We start from the raw sequence: 15,752 nt of genomic DNA on the forward strand, positions 1-15,752 counted from the left end.
GTAATTTGATGTTTAAAGTGGCATGGCTTCCCTCAAAGGAGTAGGTGAGCACCACCGTCTCTCCCAGCTCCTGGTTGCTGGTTTTGGCACCCTCTGAGGAAGAGGGAGGGAAAGTTGGGATCCAGGTCCTGCTGCAGGCTGAAGTCAGGGCCCCCTCCCATGGGATGTGTGCTGGCACGGGCACGAGGCAGCCAGTGGCCGTGGTGTGTTGCACCCAGATCTCTCTCTCCACTGTGCCTACGGTGTGCAGAGCATGCTGGTGCCTGCAGGAGGCTTCAGGAGAGCTGCCCAGCCCAGGACAGGAGAGGCCACCTGAGACACACACCTACGGAGACCTTCCAGTCCTGCCAACTTAAAATATAGGCAGCTGCTCTAAGTGCCTCAGGGGATTGGGGATCACGGTCTTGGAGTTCAACATCTCAGTTCCTCTTTAAGCGCCAGAGCAGGATGGGCCTCTGGGGAAAAATGTATCAGGGAATTTCTCTGGCTATATTTCCTGTAATTAGTGGCCTCAAAAATGAGAGAACTACCACTTTAGAGCATAAATATATTTACACATCCATGTATAACATCTACTTGCCTCTGTAACAGCAAACTTTCAAATTAAAGGTAACTTCTCCAGCATTAGTTCATTTGTGCCTCGTAGAAGGAAAGAATCCAGATTCAAGATAGCAATTAGGCATGTACTTAGTTGTGGGTTTAACCCTGTCCTCTGTGTTTTCTTGAATTGGGGCCTTTGACCCAGTCCTTCAGACGCTGGAGCACACACCTATTTCACAGTCATGATTAGCTCTGAGTGGAGCTATGTAACTTCAAGTGGATGTTGAAGTGCCTGCAAGGAGTTGCACAATAGTGGTAGAAGACAGACTCTGCATTATCCCAGTGGTGGAAATTCAGTCCCATTTCAAATGCTCCCCTTCCTCTTCCTGCCTGTTTTGAGGGCCCCTGATGTTTTCTGTCAGGATTTGAGATGTCACCTTAAGATGGTGCCATTGCCCAGTAAATAATTGTAAGTATGGGGGCACAAGACTTCTATATTGTTAGCCAAAAAATAAATTTTCAGTAATTTGTTAATGTGCTTAAACGTCATTCAACTGCTCCTTCAGATTGTCTTTTAGTCTGTGATATTTTATATTTGGATTATTTAGTAAACAGATGGAGGAAATTTGCTTCTGAGTTCTCACATAGCTTAGCATTTCATCCTTATCACAGGAAGATTATTTTGGGATGGAAGGTGGAGAGGGCAACAGTTAAAAATAAAAAAAATTAAAACCAAAAACCAACCAAACAAAAACCACACATACCCCAAAAAAGGGGCAACAAAATCCAAACAATTGCATTGACTCAGGACATGACTATTTGATAATAATGTTCATATATTGCAATCATATGATGCAACTTCCTGCTGCTCTGTCATGTTTGTCTCCTCAATCAAGTATGGGCAGGTGACATCTTTTGGTCAAGCTTCAGAAAAAAAATTCAAGTTGGGGAAAGACAATTTGCATAATTATAAAATCTTTAGCAATCTTTTCGTTTCATTAACAGGTTTAACAAGGCATTATTTTAAATGTTTCAGGGTTTATGAAGATTAACTTTTGCGTGCTTTTTTCTTAAATGCAATTTAATCTTTTCTTCATCCTGCTGGCCCTGACATGCTGGCCGTTAGCTCAGCCCTGACACTTGCTTTCCCTTTTGTTTTTTATTGGTAGTTTCACTTTCTGGTTTTGAAGCTTTTCTGTTTGGGTTGAGAGGAAACATCTGCACTTGCTTAAAAAAGTGCCTCCTGGAATGTTCAAAAGGGCTCAGGAAAAATGATTTTTAAGTTATATGAAAGGTTGTCTTGACAAAACGAGAATGTGGGGACTAAAGTTGGACTTAATATGGAAGATTATTTGAAGACTCCTTTAAAGACATTTTCTGATCAAAAACCTTTCAAAGGCATGTCACCCTGCCTTGGACATGTTCAGAAAACAGATGATCAAATTATGTACTTCTAAATGTTGGCCTCCGTTCTCATTTTGAATGCAAACAGTCTTTGTTTTGCCCACTTCACAACTTCGAGGTTCTTTGTCTACTAGTAAAAGAGGTGCTTAATTTAGATCGAAAATGTGAATCGGCATAATTAAACTGCTCTACTCAAAGTGTTCAGTACCATCTCACTCCTGAAATTACTATTGAAATTACTGTCTGCCTACAACCGTTTTTCAAGTTTTTAGAAAAAACCAGATCATTGTTTTTATGAAATCTTTCTCAGGCTACATACAACTCAGAGCACAAGAACTGAGAGCAAAGCCCATAGCTCTGCAGCAGCCTGTAGCTGGAACACCCACATCAGAGTGACTTCAGGCAGGTCCTCCCCTCACATTTTATTAATGCTTAAAAGTAACAGGAGTTTTGTCCTTTTTCCTATTGAATGCACTCACTAATCTCAGATCTAACCAAGTAATCTGTTGACCTCAGTTAGAAGTGTATCAGGCTCCTCAAGAGGCACATCTGGGGTTTTTTTCTTTCTTTTTTCCCCCTCTCCTCTCACATCAGTAACTTAAAAATGCAGCTGCACTGTTCTTGTTTTGTCATGAATCTCTTTTTTTGTGTCTCTCTGACCACAGAAACTACACAGATCTTGGAAGAGTACGTGCCTATATTTAGTGTGTAGTCTATGTGTATGTGTGTATGTATGTATGTATATGGAGTGGGGGGCTGAAATGCATTTCCAGAGTGAGAGGGGGACATTCTGATTGGTAGAATCTTAAATCTAAGATCACAAGTTTAAAAAAATAATCCATTTATAAGAAACCTATCTGTTTAACTTTGAAGTGTGGCTTCTTTAAGAGCAACAAGAAAGGTTGTAAACGTCTCAATCATTTTCAGCCCTGGTTTAAATCCACCTTCAGTATAAAACCTAAGAACCTCTCCTTGGCACATGACATTACCTCCTCTTATTTTACACAGAGGTGACACACTTGTTTATGTTTTGATCTCTCTGGTGTTCCCAAGTGTCACTTGTGCTCAGGTAATAGGGGAAAAAGCCAAGAGGGGATTTATGGACCAAAAATAGCTTGCAAACTGAGGAGAGCTGTTGCAGTTAAACTTGAAAAATAATCTTTTAAATATCGCAACTTTTTTCTACACATGGGAAAATTCGGAAGGGAAGAGCAATTTTCTTTTGTCAGTCAAGTGGAAGCATTGGCTTGTTGCACAAAGAAAGTTTCACTCTCTGCTTAGGCTTCCTTTCTGTCACTCATGGGCTTGCTCCCGTGTGTAAGGCACATATGTCCCCACCCTTGTGTTAACCTTGTGACAGTAGGAGCTGTTACTCCAGCTGAAGCGGCCCCAGCTTCTCTGTCGCTTTTCCAGCAGCACCAGCACTTCTCCTTCTTCTTCCTTCCCCTTGGATTTTCTTTTCTTTAGAAATAAAGTGTCAATTTGAACTTCCTGCTTGACAGACCCCACTGAGAAACTGATATGGGCCTGATAAGGTGGTATTTATTTATTTTTCCTGCTGTGAGGCTTCACAAGTCCCAGTTTCCACCCCCACCTCCCCCGTCCAGCCTTCAGTACTGCCTGGTCTTCATACTTCCCAATGCTGATAGTGTCACCGGCAGTGTTTGCTCTTGGACCCTGGTGTGGTGAAAGGCAGCTGATAAGAAGATAGAGATAGCATTATCCACAGTGCCATTGTAGAGCTTGTTGAACCTAGTAGGACCTCTGTGTTATGCCCAAAAATCTGGTACTCATTTAGAAAATGAGTTACCAGTCTACTAGTACAGACAAAATAACCAAAGAAAGTAGATGATTTTTAAAGCCAGACAACACATTATGCTATTATTTAATTTTTGATACAGCTTTGCACTAAACTTTTAATATGAGAGAAATAATTGGGAAGCTGTCTGGCACTTGTGTGTACATGCTTGTTGTGCAACACCTCTGAGTTTTATCATAAACATTTTAATTGAACATTGGATTGCATTTCATCACAGCTTGAAAATACACAAACTGCTCACACATATCAAACTAAATTTTCTTGCTACTAGTCTAATACCATTTGAGAAATGATGCTACTGTGAAGTGGATTGCTGTGAGCAGGAGCATGCTTTGAAAGCCGCTGTTTTGTTAGGTACGTTTAATAAATGGCTGTTTCTTTGCCTTATAGGGTAATGTTGCCAAATCATAGATTCCATCAGGGTAGTGAATAGTGAAGCAAAGAATCTGTGTTGAAAGCAGCGTGGTCATTGTCTGTTCTCATGTTACTTACTGGGTTCAGATGATCCTCTAAAAATCAGAAATAACTGTTTCTCACCTCAGATAGTGAAGTAAGAACAGTTGGTCATGAAAACAGAAATGTGCCTAAAGGATTTTGATATTTTTGAGTCACATACATACTGGTGTTGATTTGTACCTCCTCCTGGAAAGCCATGCACATAACTAAGCATGATTATGAAACCTTCTTGTAGTTTTCCCCCATAATAAAATATATTAAAAGTAATTAAGATTATTTAACTATTAACTTAGATAAAAGCAGACTTCTTTTTCTATTGAAGATGTCTTTCAGTGTACTGTCTATATTGTAGTATGTCCAGATAGCAAGGTCTTTGAATACAAATAAATGGAGCATGTGCTGAACTGAGATGAATGGATGCAATCTTCTAATTCCTTCTAAATACATATTTCTTTTTCCTTTTCTTTTTTTGTGTGTGTGTGTTAAAGTACATTTCAACTTAAGCTGGAGCCACCCAGTCTTGCTTTCTTTTGCTTTGCTTCAGCATTTTTTTTATAAAGTACAGCTGTAAGCAGAGGAGTTTTGCATAGACTGAATACCACAGAAATCTGCAGTAAATAGTCTGCTTTGTTGTAGATGTTCCTAAGCAGTATATTTAATGAGTAATGATCTGTTTACTGATGGAGGATACCTTCTCTTTGAAGAAGGCTTTCATCCTAGCCAGCCATGGTTTTTTTGGTACTGTAAGTAATTGAACTGGCTGGTGAAGTGACTGCTGCGGTTTGGCAAAAGCTGATTTGTCATGCCTTATTATTTTACTGAGGAACATTTCTGGGAGCTTGTGTTCTGCAAAGTCCTTCTGTTAAACCTGTATTATAAACAAATGCTCATTACCACATTTATTAGAAGTACTGCTTAAAGCCACATTCAACAGCAAACCTAGTCAAATTTAAGGGGAAAGAAAGGTGAAATCAGTTTGCAGAGTGGAGATTAGCACTCTGCAATTGCATCATCACCCATATCTCTATGTATTGGCTGATGTCCCTTAAATTAACAATGCTTTTTATTAACACTTAATACCAGCAGGCATTTCTTCACACAAAAATTGGTGTTTTGGCAAGTTAAATGTTTGCCATCTCTGGGAGTAGCCTTTCCTTCACACTAAGCTTGCAGGAGTTAGATTGTGTTTTGGAAAGAGGTAATACCAGTGCCATATCTAAATAATCATTACTTTGTCTTTGTATTTCAGCACAAACCCACATTAATCCAAAGCAGCACAGTGCTGATAAAGATGATCTTTATCAGAAGAGCATCCCAAAGAAGGAGCACAGTGTGAAAGAAATCCTGAAAATGGAATCCAATCCTCCAAAAGGAAAAGACTTCTTCCAGACCAACATTTCACCAGTTACTCCAGAAAAAGACTTGGATGATTTGCGTAAGAACTATAGCCCTGAGAGGTGTTTCTTCCCTCGAGTTGTCTACCCGATCCGACCTCACATTCCAGAAGACTATCTGAAAGCTTCCTTAGCATACGGGATGGACAGACCCAGCTACATTACTCACTCACCCATCCAGGCATCTACTACACCGAGTCCTTCTGGGAGGAGCAGCCCCGACCAAAGTTTAAAAAGTTCAAGCCCTCACAGCAGTCCAGGGGTCACGGTTTCGCCTCTGGCACCTACTTCCCAAGAGCACAGAGAGCCATACTCTTACTTGAATGGATCATATGGCTCAGAAGGATTGGGGTCTTATCCTGGATATGCACCCCCTGGCCACCTCCAACCTACCTTTCTACCGTCCTATAACCCCCACTACCCCAAATTCCTGTTACCTTCATTCAATATGAGCTGTAATAACCTGAGCGCTTTGAACAATATCAATGGCATCAACAATTTCAACCTCTTCCCAAGGATGTATCCTCTTTATGGCAACCTGCTCAGTGGAGGTAGCCTTTCCCACCACATGCTGAACCCTACCACACTCCCCAGTTCGTTGCCCAGTGAAGGAGGCCGTCGATTGCTGCAGCCTGACCATCCGAGAGACTTCCTCATACCAGCACCCACCAGTGCCTTCTCTATCACGGGCGCTGCTGCCAGCATGAAGGACAAGCCATGCAGCCCTACCAGTGGGTCACCGACCGCTGGTACAGCAGCCAGTTCGGAACACATAATGCAACCTAAACCTACCTCAGTGGTGTTGGCTGCCACCGGTGGTGAAGAAGCCATGAATCTCATTAAAAGTAAGAGGAATGTGACTGGTTATAAAACCCTCCCATACCCACTTAAGAAGCAGAATGGGAAGATCAAGTATGAATGCAACGTTTGCTCCAAGACCTTTGGCCAGCTCTCCAATCTGAAGGTAGGCAATAGAGAATAAGACAGGAGTCTTCTCAGAAGGCTAAGGTTTCTCCCTGTAGCTTTTTGATGAAAAGTGGGGACAGGCCTCCTTTACTTGTCAGGCTGTTTATCCATCTGGGCTTGATGCAGTACTCCCCCCCTGCAAGAAAGCACGGTTGTGTGTTTTAATGCCACATAATTAACTAGATAACATTGTATTTTGGCAATGGGACTCTTCCGCTGCCTTTAGAAAACATCTGAAAATACTTTTGTTATAGCACTGGAGACTCAAATTGTTAATTGCTTTGTTTCTCCCTAGGTTCACCTCCGAGTACACAGCGGAGAGAGACCATTTAAATGCCAGACTTGCAATAAAGGCTTCACACAGCTGGCTCACCTCCAGAAGCACTATCTGGTACACACAGGAGAAAAACCCCACGAGTGTCAGGTATGTAACACACACACAGACAACTTCCCTTGGAGGCTGAAGGGATGGCAGGGCTTGTGCACGCCCTGTATGGTGTGCAGGGAGGGCTGAGTGACTGTCTTGGCTACCCAGGGCTGGAGTCTGCCCTGACCACAGCCATGCCCAGACCTGGTCCAGCAGCATCTGGGAGAGAGCAGAATTGCCTGTAGCCTGATAGAGGAACATCTGCCTGATACAGTTTTGCCATCAGCCACACTCAAAATGCCATTCAGCATTATTTAAATAAAAAAGGTGGGGATTTTTTCCCCCTGTGTGAGAAAGTATGAAGATACAAAAGAGCTGCTGCTTCATCCTGCTGTCTCCTCCTAGGTGTCTGTGATTTAAACCATGAAATCTCCTCCCACTCATTCACTGTTTCTCTGCCACCCCCTACATTAGGTTTGTCACAAGCGGTTCAGCAGCACCAGCAATCTCAAAACCCACCTGCGGCTCCACTCTGGAGAGAAGCCTTACCAGTGCAAGCTCTGCCCAGCCAAATTCACCCAGTTTGTGCACCTGAAGCTGCACAAGCGTCTCCACACCCGGGAACGCCCCCATAAATGCATCCACTGCCACAAGAGCTACATTCACCTCTGCAGCCTCCAGGTCCACCTGAAGGGCAACTGCCCTGTCGCCCCTGCCTCTGGCCTCTCTATGGAGGACCTGAACCGAATCAATGAGGAGATCGAGAAGTTTGACATCAGTGACAATGCTGACAAGTTGGAAGAAGTGGAGGACAATATTGATTTAACAGCAATTGTGGAGAAGGATATACTGACCATGCTCAGGAGGGAAATGGAAGGAGCTAATCTGAAAGTATCTCTACAGAGGAACCTGGGAAATGGGCTTATCTCCTCAGGATGCAACCTTTATGAGTCGTCAGATCTGTCAATTATGAAGTTGCCTCACGGTCACCCTCTACCTCTGTTACCTGTAAAGGTCAAGCAAGAAACAGTTGAACCAATGGACCCTTAAGACTTTTTTGGCAAAGTGATTTTTTTATTTATGACTTGGCAAGTCAGGGTGCCTGTAGCAGTTGCTTGTACATAGTTTCAATGCTGCAAAGCAATCTTGGCTTACAGTAGTTTCCCTACACTCTTCAGCTGAAAGAAGGAACTCCAAAGTTACTGTTTTCTCAGGGCATAAAAAGGGGCAAAGGACTGTGCATTGCCTCGCCAGTTACTAAAAGACAATCATGTATCCATAACTATTTTTTCAATGATAGTACTTCATAATTTATTATGCAATTAATCATTCTAAAAGCAATAATTAGGAAAATGTTTACAATGACTGGAAAATTCATTGTAATTTTTACTTTAAATGTTTTTATTTTTGTTTTATGGCCATTCTTTGTAGATATTTTTTTCTGCACATCTGTTTTAAGAACCTAAGATTGGGGTCTCAGTAAATGTGTTTTATGTATACCAATGTCTTTTAAACAGATGCGCTTTTTCGTATTGCCAAAGTTGGACATGTGACATACAGAATCCTAGATCATATTGGAAAAAAAATGCTGTGTACTTCTATGTGCAAATCACCTCACTGGGAATAGAAAAGGGAAAAAAATAACTGAACCAACAACCCCGAACAGCAGCAAGCAGGGAAGAAACTGTTTCCCCTGCCTCTCTGAGGAGAGGAGAAAGATTCTTCTACCTGCAGCTCTACCCAGAACAGATCCACAGCAAACCTGCCATGGACAATACCATAGGTTTTAGAAAACAGCTGTAGCCTCACATATTGTCATGTAATTTTAAGACCAAAGGAATACATGAGCTTAAAGTGGCTTTTCAAAAATAAAATCTCACTTAATGTCCTTTTGTTTCCAAAAGCAGTTTAAAAGCAAAGACGCAAATATTCTTAATATTCTGCCTGAAAGGAGTTTTTTGGCAGATTTCTTTCTTCTGGTTTTTGTTTTGTTTTGTTTTTTTGGCCAGAGCCTTCCAGGAATAAAAAAAAAAAAAAAAAAAAAAGATGGTCAGATTCCCTGAGAAAGAAGGGGTTAGGTTTTACTTGTATTTTCCTCTCCCACTTTGCCTGGGTAGAAGTGGGGAACAAAGTCCTTTCCTGGCACATATGTTTTTTTTTTCTTCCTTCCTGTACGACTCAGATTTTTCTCAGTATTTGTGTTTGTACATTTTGTGGTTAATTTAATTAAAGAAGAAAAGGGCATTGCAAAGTTGTTGAACAACAATTACCTCAGTGCTTGTGTCCAGTGGTGCAGACAATGCTGTTTTACCTAAATGCTTTGCTACTTCAGAGAAGAAACCAAAATGTGCACAGGGAAAAATAGAATGCACGTCCTTTTATCTTTTTGTTTTGCTAAGCCCAAAGATGATATGGTGACGTTTGAGGTGTAGCAAAGAATACATGTATATTTATAGATATATTTATACCACTATACTATATATGTATATGTATATATATTTATACCACTTAAGTTGTGAGCCAAACCATGTAATAAAACCTATTTTTCATCTAAGTGTGAAAATCAAATGTTACCCAGTTTTGCATATAACTAGTGACCTCAAAACCAGAAGGTTGTACTAAGGCATTTATCACTTGCAAGTACACACGTGATGTTGTCCAGGTGGAGCTGGAACTTGCAAACACCTTATGTGAATGACATCACCCATGAGTGGCCTGTCAGGGAATTTGCCGGGAACGACCCTGTTGGCAAGACAGGGCTTGTCAGTCCCCTGCTCTCTCAGCAGTCTGCACTGGAGGGGAAAGAGGTTGGTGGTCAGTCAACAGCCAGCCAGAAAACGTGACTGAAAGAACTTGGAAAAAAGCCAGATATGACCCATGTATGATGTGGTCACAAATCACAGGAAGGGCAGGATGAAAGTTGGGACAAGCCCCTTGCCTCATTGTACCCTGCCATTAACGAGTTGCGCTGTCAACTCACATAAATATAAGTAGCATTATTACACACCTCCCCTCCATGTATCTATTTTTGTCTGGTGATTATATTCTCACAAAATTTAAAATAGCCAATCTTAGCAATCCAAGATTCAGTGATCTTTTTTCTTTTCCAGCAAACTTCATTTTAATGCCTTCTGTTAAAAAACAATCCTGAAATAAAAGTCTCTCAATACAGTTTTTGAAGGACTACAGTTCATTACATTTCCACTTCTGCAAATTGTGAGGCTGACATCTTTTAAATGTAGCAATAGTTCATAAATATAGTACTTAATTGTAGGATAAACCAAAGTATCACTACTCTGTCACTGGACACACACTTTTCCTGTTATTGCCTGTAGTGCTTTCTTGTATTTGATACAAATTTTACAAGAATTTATATGCATCAGCTTTAAGAATTGTTACTTCTCTTTACTGTTTCCCCCTTCCCTTAGACGTTTTACATGTGAATGTAGCAACAATCAACAGTGTTTTGGGGGTTTTTTTTGTCTCTCTTGAGAAAGACTCTGACCAAAGTTAACAGGCTTTTTACTTTGCTAGAACAACAAACTATCATATGTTTACGTATTGGTTTACATCATTATTTATGTGCAAATTGTCAAATGTAAATTAAATATAAGTGTTCATTGCTTTACTGTCGCTTCCCTTGTCTTCAATCTCTCAGCACTGACTGAGGCTTCCCTTGTCTTCAATCTCTCTGCACTGACTGGGTGCACAGCCTGGTTGCCAGGTACCATCCTCTCCCAGCCCCAAATGCACGCTGCGCTGAGGGCGATGACGTCTCCAGCAATGCCGACCTCTGCCTGTGTGGGTTCTGATTCTCCCTGGCTGAAATTTGCAAACAGCAATGCCAGAGACAAACATCCTGGCTGCCTTATTTGCAGTGCTCTCCTCAGTTTCAGGCAGTACCTTTAAAAAAAAAAACTTCAAAAAACAAAATTTCACTGGAAATACTTGAATGCTATCTGCCTCACACATATGTGACCAGGGTTCTCATTTACATTTTTCCAAATGATTGTCATTTCTGGCCTGAAACTCTAACCACTGGGACCACAATGACACTCAAAATGTCAGTGTGAGACCACTTAGTCCTGTCTCAGCATGGTGGGAACTGCATTCAAAACAAATGTGGATGTGTTGTAAGTGCTCACAAAGGAGATGTGAATACGTAGCAAATCCAGGAGAAGGTCAAGTGTCTGTTCCCTTCCCCACCTCAGCCCAAAAGTAACAGCAGGCCAGAATGCCCCAGAAAGCAAATTCAACATTTGCTACTTCCATCACTTACCGAGAGATCTAAACCAGAGAGGCCATGTGCTGCCCTGCCCTACCTGAATGTTAAAGAAATAACGTTTCTGTGCATATTGAGACACTCAGCGCCGGATGATGTTTTAAAAGTATTTCACTGTCCTCTTTAAAAAATTCATTTAAACATCTGTCTCAAGAATTTGAAATATTGCCAGCACTGAACTGTGGAGTTAAGAAAACCAGAGCACTGTTGTCATAAACGTGCCAAATGCAGCATGTTATATTCTTATATTCGACAGAGCTATTGCTGTAATAATTTTTTTAAAAAACCCATAGGATAACCATTACCACCATAAATCATACTTCATTACTTGGCAAAGCATTACGTTGTGCTGGAGAGTTATGTCCTGGGGACACTTGTAAGCTTTAGAAGATGTTTAATAAAACACATTACATAAAAAGACAATGCACGTTATAGATCAGAGCCTTGTGAGGCTGAGCCCGGCAGCTGCTGCCTTGGTTTCTGGCAGCCCCCAAGCTGGTTGGAAGCTGCTGAAGGCTTGTGCTCTGACCATCAACAGAGCAGCTTAAAGCCACGGCAACACCACCACCACTGCCAGGTCGGCGAACCACAACAGCGTTAGCCAGGTGAAGGGGGAAAGGCTTGTCGATTTGGGTGCTGCCACAAAATGCAGCCCTGCGAAACCATGTGCCCCTGGCACAGAGTCACGGACGGCTTGTGGGCAGGCAGGATTGATGACCATCTTGCTGCCATCAGTGCGAAAATGGGGGACCAAGTGTGTTGGGCAATGTGGCCTTGCCAGCTGAGCTGCTTTGCCACAGGACGGGGCCAATTAGAGGTGAGCCAGACTCAAACACAGGTGTAAGGAGGATCCTGTCCTTCTGGCTGGTTTATGAAGCCCAGTGCCTCTTAGCTGGGTACTGGGAGAGACACCGCTAATTCCCAGTGTGGGCAATTATGGCCTTGAGGTTGAAAATGAAAAATGTGACTCACTGAGGGGGTATGAGCCCTTTGGGTTCAAGTCAGAGGCTGCCAGTGCCTGGCTGTGTCTCAACACGTGCTGGGTCCGCGTGGGATGGAGCCCAAAAGCTTTGCTGTCATTCAGAGGTGTTACGGTGTTACGTTAGAGTGAGGGAAATAGTTGTGGCTATAATTAAAGGCAGCCAGGAAACACTTGGCTAATTACTGCATGAGCTGGAGCTAAGTGGTTGCAGTGTGGCTGAGGAATGTGCCCGTCATGGGGCAGGTATCTGCAAAACACTGGCTGACATGGCGGCTTAAGGAAAACTCACTGACAGCATCAAAGTAGCCACCCTGGCATTGAGGTAGAGGTCTCCATCCTCTGCATGGGTCTGGGCTAGACTAATAGGGAAAAGGCAGCTGCCTAGCCTGGGACATGGGGGACATAGATTGACATTTTGACAACTTCAGCACAGACCAGTCCTGGAACAGCAGAAAAACAAGACTTCTTGTCAAAGATGTGACACTTTCTAAAACCACAAGTGTTTAATTTTTCATCAGATGCTGAAACAGGCCCATCCTGCAACCAGCATGGCTGCTGCCCTTCCTGTACTCATGAGCACCACGTGGAAGAGCTGGCAAAGAGCATATTCGCATACCAATTGAGGCCACCTTTGCACTGCCACCAATGACATAAGGCTCAAGAGCTTCCAACATGCTGCATGAGCTTTTGTTCATTTTTAAGAGGTTGGGAAAGATTTCCCAACAATTCATAGTGGTGGACAAAGGGGAGAGGAGCTATTAAGCCTCACCAAGGCCCTACTGCCTCAGTACCTACTTCTGATGCAAAGTAAAGTTGTATTCTTTACTCATGATACAGGGGTCAGGTGTCTGCTAGGAGATGCATACAAGCAGACATCACCTTCTGCTTCAAAGCAAAAGTCTCCTTACCTCTACCAGGACAGCTTGGAGCCTAGCACAAGTCAAGCGGTGCACAGTGCAGGAAAACCCAGCCCAGGAAAGGTGAGATGAGACTTTCCAGCTCCAAGCAGCAGAGGCTCTGCTGATTTAGGCCATTCAGCTCTGCAGACTTCAGCCTGCACAAGTTGACCAAGGAAAGGCCCTAGAGACAGCCTAGGCTCCTGAAGTGTTGTCTTATCCCATGTTGGTGTTGTCCCATCACTCAATATAAAATTACCCTCAGTACTCTTTTCTAGGGCAAGGCAATGCAGCCCCCTGTGCAGCCAAAGTCTGCAGCTGGAACATATGTCGCCTGGCACTTTAAAAGCACCTGCCAGACATCACATCTAGCTGAAAACTGCTTTCTGGGGCTAGAGACTAAACAGAGTGGCTGTCACAACAGGTAAGCCAGGGAGCAGAAGTCCAGCAGTGGGGCAAGGAGCTGCAGTCACTAAGCAGGTGGCACACACCCCGAGGACCTGATCCTCCCTGGCAGGAGAGAACTCTGGCATAGGGCATACATGAACTTCTGCTCCTTTTTGACACCAGGGCTTGGGGTAGAAACCCATGCCTGAAGCATGGGCACAGGCAATGCTGGTGTGGGCACTGGGCAGAGATCTCCAAAAGGAGATGCCCAGCCCTTCAGGAAAGGGAGGTGGGCACTCAGAGCTATCTCTGCCCCATGAGCTGGCAGCCAGGCACCCTGGTGACATTAGGGCACAATGGCCCTTCCTTCTCCCTGGCTGCACGCAGAGAGATGGTTGGGATGCCAAACTACTTAGGTAGGTGTGACCAAACAGCCCTATTGAAGGGAGCAAAACCAGTATGACCTCCTTATTGTGCAATGATTAATAAAGGCTTTCAGCTCTTTTTCTCCATTAATTGTGAATAAGCAAGTCCTTGATCATTTCCTTATCCAAGGACCAAGTGAGATTCCTTACAACATTCCTTGCCCTGAAGTGACCACACTGTGCTGGGAAGAGAAGTGATTCCTGCAATATGGAAACCATGCAGAGCAAAATCAGAAGCTGAAGACCTCTTTCCCAGTTCACCTGTTCTGAGGACTTGGGTGTTGCAACGATATACTCATCTTGGGGTTAAGAAAACCTCAATGTTCCTGCCTTTACTGGTTGAGTATTAAAAAGTAAATCTTAAATGAGCAAAGTGGAGATCAGTTTTTGCACAGAAAGAGGAGTGTGGCAGGCAGGATTCTGTACATGATTTCTTGAATATTATAGTTCCCAGCTTCCTTACAGCTTTCCTATGGTAAAACTTTCTGTGTGAGAACTGTCCCTCTTTCCCACCCCTTTCTTTGGTCTACCCTGTGCAGTCAGATGGCCTTTTGTTTTTAAAGGACAGGTCCTGTGCATCTTTACAGACAAGATCTGCTTTTCAGGTCGACCTCACAGCTCCATGCAGAAATTCTTCACTAAGAGGGGAGAGTTTGGTTTCTTCTGGCCACATTGGAGCCATGTCCCTGCATGGGGACCCAGTTAAGCAGGCTGGGTGGTGTTCTGGAGGGGTCTCACTTTACTTGCAACCAGTCATGAAAAAAACCCAGAAGTTAAAAATGTTGTAGAAACTGCAACCAGGTGCAAAAGGGAGCAAGGATACATGAAAAGTGAAAATTTGCCTTTTTAATTAGCCGTTACAAGTTAGTTGGGTGTTTAGGAGGGAACACGCTCTGGTGCTTATAGTCATTCAGTGAAGATTCTGTGTGTGTTTTTAATGAGACCAGAGAGTGCAGAACAGGGCTCGTTTTCTAACCTATATTGCAGCAATTTGTGCATGTCTGTAGCTGTGGGTGTTATGTGCTTTCTACTCTGAGTGGTAAGTTTCAGTTTGATTCTGCTCTCGAGAACTGTGGGGACAGTTTGCACTTGCCTTATCAACACAGAATCCAAATTGCTTTAGAGTGCAACCAGCCTCCTGACACTGCAAACTGAGAAAATATGCTTCAAGCACAGAGAAGCAAGAGAGGTGACAACCAGAGGGCTTTTTCTCAGCAGAGCATCCCAATTTGCCAAAACCCTCATAACCCAATCAGTAGGGCAATAAGCCATCTTGGGAGCCACAGCCCTGGTGCCAACCTGAGAGGCCCTGGCTGGGACACCAGGGAGCAGAGCCAGGATCCCAGGACTGGGGCTCTTTTCTGACATCTGCACTGCCCTAAATCCCTGCACCACCTCCATCCCCTTGCACTGATGCCCCACCACTGGGGGCCGAGCCTGGCCATTGCAAACTGGGCAGCTGCAGGAGTTGCTTGCCCATCCCCATCCCTCTCTGGGATGGCCCTGGGCAAGTCTGGCCACAAGCTACTGACAAAAATTGTGCCCATGATTAGAGACAGCAGTAAGAGAAGGGCAGAAGTACATCCATGGCTCTTGGGAAGCATGGCTCTAGTTTGACTCCAAAGGGTTGTGGTCTCAGGAGTAATCCCTGTGCCCAGCCCTGCAGCTGATTTCCAAATGAGCATTGCTTTCTTTATGTTTGTTTGCTAAAAACACCCATCTTTCAGACTACTTGCCAATGTCCATAGTGGCTGTCCCACTGTGGACTGACTCAGAGATGCCCCACATACTCCACCTCTGCTCCTCCTGCCTGGGGGTCCTGTGTTACCACCGG

General features: G+C 43.5%; 1 protein-coding gene across 7 annotated transcripts in view; it reads left to right on the forward strand.

Annotated features, from left to right (window-relative positions):
* PRDM1 (PR/SET domain 1) overlaps window positions 1-10,579 on the forward strand; it is a 33,147-nt gene extending 22,568 nt beyond the window's left edge. For all 7 annotated transcript variants that reach the window (XM_071548829.1, XM_071548827.1, XM_071548834.1 and 4 more), the window contains 3 exons: window positions 5,469-6,577; window positions 6,875-7,003; window positions 7,421-10,579. In XM_071548829.1, the coding sequence (XP_071404930.1) occupies window positions 5,469-6,577; window positions 6,875-7,003; window positions 7,421-7,996 (1,814 nt within the window). In that variant the 3' untranslated portion in view covers window positions 7,997-10,579. The remainder of the gene's footprint in view (window positions 1-5,468; window positions 6,578-6,874; window positions 7,004-7,420) is intronic.
* The last annotated feature ends 5,173 nt before the right edge of the window (window positions 10,580-15,752 follow it).

This window comes from Pithys albifrons, chromosome 2, assembly GCF_047495875.1.
Source record: "Pithys albifrons albifrons isolate INPA30051 chromosome 2, PitAlb_v1, whole genome shotgun sequence".
Classification (NCBI taxonomy): domain Eukaryota; kingdom Metazoa; phylum Chordata; class Aves; order Passeriformes; family Thamnophilidae; genus Pithys; species Pithys albifrons.